Source organism: Loxodonta africana, chromosome 12 (genome assembly GCF_030014295.1).
Source record: "Loxodonta africana isolate mLoxAfr1 chromosome 12, mLoxAfr1.hap2, whole genome shotgun sequence".
Taxonomy (NCBI): Eukaryota; Metazoa; Chordata; class Mammalia; order Proboscidea; family Elephantidae; genus Loxodonta; species Loxodonta africana.
In genome coordinates, this window is record NC_087353.1 from 90,814,863 (window position 1) to 90,822,236 (window position 7,374).

A 7,374-nucleotide genomic window follows, 5' to 3' on the forward strand; every position below is an offset into this window, starting at 1 on the left:
TTGAGAATTCATTTCTTCTTATGACTGAATAACAGTCCATTGTATGAACGGACCGCAGTTTGTTTACCCATTCACCCACTGAAGGATGTCTTGTTTGCATCCAGTTTTTCTGCCCACATTTTTGAGGCACTCAGGTTGGCAGAGTCTTGCAAATGTCTTCATTGTAGGAGTCACCTGCCAGTTGGGTCACCCCCTGAAGTTCTCAGGGAAAAGAATTATCGCAGGCTGTAGAGCCACACTGCGGAGGCGGCCTCTTTGGTCCTCACAGAAAACTGCACGTTTACCGGCTCCGTGTGGTGACCAGGCTCCCACAGCTCAGGCAGAGCTGGCCAGTCCTTTATTTTAGTTTCACCCCAAGTTCCCGGATGAGGGCTGGAAGGGTAGGTTCTCTCCTGGGTGTGACCCTTGCCCTGGCTTTCTCCTGGCTCTCTTTACTATTATTATTATTAAAGTGAAAAGGACAGTGACCCCTCTCTTCCCCAAAGCCCACTCCTCTCCACATTGACCTTGACCGGCTACCTCCTTGGCACAGTCATGTTTCTGTCTCCATATGGATCACAGTGTTTGATACTCAACCCACAAAGCAGGCACTGCTGTTAGCCCCATTTTACAGACAAGGGCACTGAGGCTTAGAGAGGGGAAGGTCACACAGCTGGTAAGGGGGAGACAGGTTGCCTTACGAGCCCCTTTAGCTTACCTTGGATGTTCATTAAAAACTGGATTTGGGTCTCTGATGGGGAAAGGCATGGGCCCCTGTGTTTTTTCCCTTTTAACATGATACCATCTAGAGCCAGCTTCTGCAGGGACAGCATGGCTATTGTAGCTGACGGATTTCGTGGCTCAAGCCAATGAGTGATCAGATAAAGATTTTCCTCCTGAAAATGGAGCCGGTGCCTTGGTCAGGGCCACGTTGTCCTTGATCACACTGCGTCCCTTGCAGACGACAGCGACGCATCTTCCTGTGATCTTGCTGACAGTCCCCGTGCAGCCTCAGCTTTGGGATGGCACAGTGAAGTGGGGAGGGGGAAGAGTGGATCATTCGAAGCCTGTTAGGATGGCTGGGTTCCTGTGCCGGTGGTGGGGGCTGGGCCCGGGGTCCAGCCTAGCTCCGATGCTCAGGCCTGGCCAGGGCCAGCCCCCTCCTCACTCCTGGCCTTAGCTTGCTCCTCTGTGAAAGGGGCACCTGGCCTGGCTGCCCCCTGGCCTCTCCTCATTCCAGAAGCTGAAACTCTGGATGGTTTAGGAGCCCAGGCCCCACAGAGCTTACTTTTGATTTCATGGAGAGTCTGACAAGTCCGGGCCCTGGAGGCTGAGGAGCACCCAGAGGGGCTCAGGGTGGTGTGCAGATGAGGGGAGGAAGCCCTTTGTTTGGGAGGCTGTCGTTGGGGTCAGTGGGAGGTTTTGTGAGTCATGTCTGCTGCTACGTTAAAGATTGGAGGTTCATGTCCACCCAGAGGCAGCTTGGAAGAAAGGCCTGGTGATCTATTTCCAAAAAATCAGCCACTGAAAACCCTATGGAGCACAGTTCTACTCTGACATGCATGGCGTCATCATGAGTTGGGATTGACTTGATGGCAATTGGCTTTTAGATATTAGGCTTTAAGGGTTTGCCCATCAAGCAAATAAAAAAGTGAGACTGCGAACTCCTTTGGTGAATATGACATGAGTTGAACTGCCTCAGGGCCCCGGTCATCAGGAGATAACCAGCCAGGCCCAGGGGTCTGTCTCCCAGCCAGAGCCCCCTACCACGACAGCACGGCTGGGGCAGGAGGGGGAATGGGTTTTTTTAAGCTACTGAACCTTGACTCTAGAGGGGCTCAGGGTGGCATGCAACTCTGGTCCCATAATTTTGAGGATGAGTAGAAAGAACCTGGGGTCCAGTCCAGCTCTATCTCCTAGTAGCCAGATGACCTCAGCCAATTTGCCACCCCTCTGAGGCTCCATTTCTGTTCAAGGGTCAGAGGTCAGGGGCCTGCCCATGGGATGTGCCAGAGGAGAGCCCGGCCTGGGTGGGGCACTCTGGGTGGGCCCACAGCCCTGTCCCCGAGCGGGCCCCTCTAACGGACCCTGTCCTGTGCCCAGCCAACAACATCTGCTTCTATGGTGAATGCTCCTACTACTGCTCCACCGAGCACGCCCTGTGCGGGAAGCCCGACCAGATCGAGGGCTCACTGGCCGCCTTCCTGCCCGACCTGTCGCTGGCCAAGAGGAAGACATGGAGGAACCCCTGGCGGCGCTCCTACCACAAGCGCAAGAAGGCCGAGTGAGTGCGGGGTGCTGGGTGGACCCCAGCTGTCGGGGGGAGGGGAAGGAGGATGAGAGGGAGTGAGAGGAGGGAGGGATGGGGGAAGGGTGGGGATGTGGCGAGGAGGTGGATGCGAGTGAGAGCGGGCTCCTTTGGGAACCAGGCTTCGGAGTGCCAGCCTCCTCAGTGGCTACATGGGTGGAAAGGGGCAGAGAAGAGGCGCAAACAATTCCCTCCAACACCAGCATGTGTGAGACACCGTTTCCTGATTAGCCCCCTAGGAAGAGCTTCCTCCCTCTCTGAGACTTGAACTCATGCTCCTCAGAGTCCCATGACACCAAACACTCCCTGCTTGCTCATCCCTCAAGCGGCAGAAACGTCTTCTGTTCCTTCAGCCACAGGACAGTAGGCACCATGAGCATGGCCCCAGGCCTGTTTCCTAGCAGGCCCAGAGCAGATGGGTGCCTCCAGGTGTGGCCAGCCTAGGGCAGAATGGGGTAGCCCCATCATCTCCCCACCCTGTGCTCTTGTTAATGTGGCCTTGTACCGCTGTTAATGCATGTTTATCTGGGGACTGAGTCCTTCAGCTGCAGCGTGAATCTACTGGCTCTGGGCCCCATGTGGCCAGGCGCCCCCAGAATTTGGCCTGAGCCCCCGCCTGCACAGAGGAGGAGCTGGAAGCCCTTGCTTACGCTGGCCCCCCACAGGTGGGAGGTGGACCCTGACTACTGTGAGGAGGTGAAGCAGACACCACCCTATGACAGCCCCCACCGCATCCTAGACCTCATGGACATGACCATCTTTGACTTCCTCATGGGTACGTCTGGGTGTGGGCTGGGGCTTGGCCGCCCAGTGCCTCTGACTGCCAGTGGGGGATTTGGGAACCCCGGGAGGGAGGGTTCTGCCCTCCAGCATTCCCAGGCAGCAGGCAGGGGGCTACGCAGGGGCCTCGGAGCCATCTTCTCTTATTGTGGCAACTGAGGTGGAGGGGAAGGCGTCCTGCTCTGTGCAGGGGCAGGATGTCCAAATGGCACAGCCAGGTTTTGGACACGCCACAACTCCCTGGTTTGTTCCCTCCCCAGGAAACATGGACCGCCACCACTATGAGACCTTTGAGAAGTTTGGGAACGAGACATTCATCATCCACTTGGACAATGGTAGAGGGTGAGCCACACTGATTTCCCGACCCCAGAGAGCCTGGCCACACTGATTTCCTGACCCCTGGAGAGGCTGGCCACACCCACCCCCTGCCCCAGTTGACTTTTGACAAATACTCCTACCTGTCACCCGGGCCCACGCTGCATGCTGCTCACTGAGCCTCTGTCCCACTCGTGACATATCTATACATATGTGCCCTCTGTGTGTGTCCTGCACACACGCATCCTGTGTGTGCCCCTCATGAGTGTCCTCTGCATGTGGCCCTCACATGCATGTCCTCTGCATGTGCCCCTCACATGTCTGTCCTGTGTGTTCCCCTCACACGTGTGTCCTCTGTGTGTGCCCCTCACATGCCTGTCATCTGTGTGCACCCTTAAATGTGTGCCCTCTGCATGTGCCCCTTGCATGTGTGTTCTCTGCATGCCCTTCACACAGGTGTCCTCTGCCTGTGTCCCTCACACACATGTCCTCTGCATGTTCCCTTCACATGTATAAACTCTGTGTGTCCCTCACATGCATGTCCTCTCCATGTTCTTCTCACATGTGTGTCCCTCACATACATGTTCTCTGCATGTGCTCCTCACACATATGTCCTCTGCATGTGCCCCTCACATGCGTGTCCTCTCTGTGCCTCTCACACTCATGTCCTCTGTATGTGTCCTTGGCACACATGTCCTCTGCTTGTGTCTCTCACACATCTTCTGTGTGTCCCTCATGCACATGTCCTCTGCATGTCCCTTGCACACATGTCCTCTGTATGTCCCTCACACACGTGCATGCATGTCCTCTCCATGTTCCCCTCACATGTGTGCCCTCTGTGGTCCTTCACACACATGTCCTCTGCATGTTCCCCTCATCTAGGTGTCCTCTATGTGTCCCTCACATGCATGTCCTCTGCATGTTCCTCTTACGTGTGTCCTCTGTGTGTCCCTCACATGCGTGTCCTCTGCATGTTCCCCTCACATGTGTGTCCTTCACACACTTGTCCTCTGCATGTTCCCCTCACCTAGGTGTCCTCTGCATGTGTCCCTCGCATGCATGTCCTCTGCATGTTCCCCTCACAGGTGTGTCCCTCACACACGTCCTCTGCATGTTCCCTTCACATGTTTGTCCTCTGTGTGTCCCTCACATGCATGTTCCTCTCACATGTGTGTCCCTCACGTACATGTCCTCTGCATGTGCCCCTCACACATATGTCCTCTGCATGTACCCCTCACATGCATGTCCTCTCTGTGCCTCTCGTACTCATGTCCTCTGTATGTGTCCTTGGCACACATGTCTCCTGCTTGTGTCCCTCACACATGTGTCTTCTGTGTCCCTCACACATATGTCCTCTGCTTGTGTCCCTCACACGTCTTCTGTGTGTCCCTCACACATGTGTTCTCTGCATGTCCCTCGCACACATGTCCTCTGCATGTCTCTCACACACGTATCCTCTGTGTGTGTCCCTCACACAGGTGTCCTCCACATGTCCCTGGCACACATGTCCTCTGCGTGTCCCTGGCACACATGTCCTCTGTGTGTCCCTTGCACACGTGTCCTCTGTGTGTGCCCTGACCGCCTGCCTTCTCTGCAGGTTTGGGAAGCACTCCCATGATGAGCTGTCCATCCTGGTGCCTTTACAGCAGTGCTGCAGGTACAGACCACACAGCCCGGCCCCTCCCCACAGGCCCGCCCTGCCAGACCAAAATGCAGAGGTGACAGGGTCCCCAGCCCTGAACCCGACAAGCACTATGACCCACGTGTGCCTGTGCCCGTCACCACCAGGGGGGCTCAGGGCCCTTTCTCACCACATTCCATGACCTACCACCCTGGAAACAAAGCCTTGTCCCCACTTCACAGATGCTGATACTGAGGCCCAGGGTGAGTTGCTAGCTTAGAGCAGGTCAGGGGTGGGTGGGTACAAAGACCCTGCTCCCCCTAGCTCTCAGAGTCGGGGAGCAGGCATTTGTCCTTCTCTGAGGGCACATGTCAGAGCTTCCACCTGCCCAGGCAGACGTGCTGGGCTGAGAAGGACAGTTCCTGGGCACCAACTTTGCCTGTATTCCCCCTGCTGCCCAGCACAGCTGACCCTCCTCCACTCCCACTCGGGAGCAGGGGCCCAGAGCTAAGCGCTGATGAGCATCTGGTCCTAAGCCCAGCTTCCAGCAGCCGGGACCACCCCCCGCCCCGTCCTCAACCCCCTTGCAGAGGCCTGACCTCCCTCCCGCCCCCCGCCCCCCAGAATCAGGAGATCCACCTACCTGCGGCTGCAGCTCCTTGCCAAGGAGGAGTACAAGCTGAGCCTCCTGATGGCCGAGTCTATGCAGAACGACCGGGTGGCGCCAGTGCTCTACCCTCTGCACCTGGACGCATTAGACCGGAGGCTGCGCCTGGTGCTGCGGGCCGTGGGGGACTGCGTGGAGAAGGACGGGCTCCGCAGTGTGGTGGAGGATGACCTGGGCTCCGACCACGTGGCGGCCACCACCACTGCCACGAGGTAGTGACCCGCCCGCCGCGCCGGCCGCCGGGGACTGAGCAGGAGGGTCTTCCTGCAGAGGCTGCGAGCCGCTTGGTGAATTCAGTGAATTCAGAGGCGTGTGGATCATTCTGGAGTCAGAGGCAACCTACTCCAAGGGGTCCAGCAGGAAGGACAGGCTGATGTCTGTGCTCACGGACAAAGGTGGAGGTGGCCGCGGCACCCACCCTTTTATTTACTATTTTGTATTTATAAGTGGTTATCTGTATATAAGAGACACACAGGCCATGGATTGCCCACTATTTACCCAGGAGTCACTCCCTCCGCTGGCTCCGGGGACTTCCACATGAAGAGCACCCCTGGGTGCTGGGCCTGGTTAAAGATAAAGACTCCTTTCCTCCTGCCTTCCCGGCCTCAGCACTCGGAGTGCCACAAGGCTCGTCTGATGGCTGGAGAGGCCTCAGGAGGATGCCACGGACTGGGTGCAGGCAGGTAGACACTCAGTACAGTTTCTCAGAGTGACGCCAACCACCAGCTCTTTCACCGATGCCCAGCAGTGCCTGGGAGCGCCCCCCGCGCCGTGGCCTCACCTCCAACTCTCTGACTCTGCTTAGGCATTTCAGTGTAAACAGGCCCACGCGTGGGGCTGCTGTGAACCACAGCAGTAGGGTGGCCTTTGCAGCATCCTGTGGGGTGTTTTGCAATGTGGTAAATGTGCAATAAAGGTACGACAAATCCGTGGGCCGACTTCAGGGTCTGGGCACTTGCCTGCCACCCCGCAACATGATTTCCAAAAATCCAGTCTTGGACGAAGATGTGGCCGGGAGCCGGGAGCCTCTGGGTAAACAGGGCTCAGGAGGCGGGAAGCAGTTTGGAGTCAGTTCTGAGCTCTCCAGAGCTGGGAGTGGGTGTGGGGGATGGAGGGCAGCCCATCGGCTGCTCCGGATGTGGCGCTCTGTGAAGACTGGGCGGAGACCCTGTGGCCACACCCAGGCCCAGAGGCTGGCATCCTGTGCGACCTGGTATCGCGTGCCCTCTGATGTTTACCCAATGGGGGCCGGGACTTCAGAGACTGGGCCAGGCTTAGGGGCTGCTAGCTCAGGGCCGCTGGAAGCGGTGGTTTGGGAGCTGCCAAGACCCCACCCACAATGCTCTTCTCCAACACTGAGCACAGGGCCTGCACCCCCACCAGGGGCCCTGCATCAGGGGCTCCCAGACACCCTCCCAAGCCTGTAAAAACACCTATGGTGTGCTGGTGCCATGCTGGTCCCCTTGCAGGGGAACAAGGGTGCCTGAGGGGCTCCCCACACTTCAGGACTTTGAGTAAGACAGTCCCCCTGTGGGATGTGGAGAGTACTGGGCAGCCATAGCTCACAGGCTTGGCAGGACCCCACCTTTTCTGGGTGTTTCTTTCGTGTTGCCGTTTGTCCACCCTCTACTGCTGCAGTGACAGTAATCTGTCGTCCAGTGACCATTGTGGGTGCCAGGGCTTGACGGAGGTCATTAATGTCTG

At 57.3% G+C, this 7,374-nt stretch overlaps 1 protein-coding gene across 1 annotated transcript in view; it reads left to right on the plus strand.

The window, feature by feature from the left end:
* The window catches only part of FAM20C (FAM20C golgi associated secretory pathway kinase), a 56,567-nt gene extending 49,959 nt beyond the window's left edge, over nucleotides 1-6,608 (plus strand). The window contains exons 6-10 of the mRNA XM_064295932.1: nucleotides 2,083-2,263; nucleotides 2,953-3,062; nucleotides 3,328-3,409; nucleotides 4,980-5,039; nucleotides 5,628-6,608. Coding sequence (XP_064152002.1) covers nucleotides 2,083-2,263; nucleotides 2,953-3,062; nucleotides 3,328-3,409; nucleotides 4,980-5,039; nucleotides 5,628-5,886 — 692 coding nt within the window. The 3' untranslated portion in view covers nucleotides 5,887-6,608. The remainder of the gene's footprint in view (nucleotides 1-2,082; nucleotides 2,264-2,952; nucleotides 3,063-3,327; nucleotides 3,410-4,979; nucleotides 5,040-5,627) is intronic.
* Nucleotides 6,609-7,374: the final 766 nt, after the last annotated feature.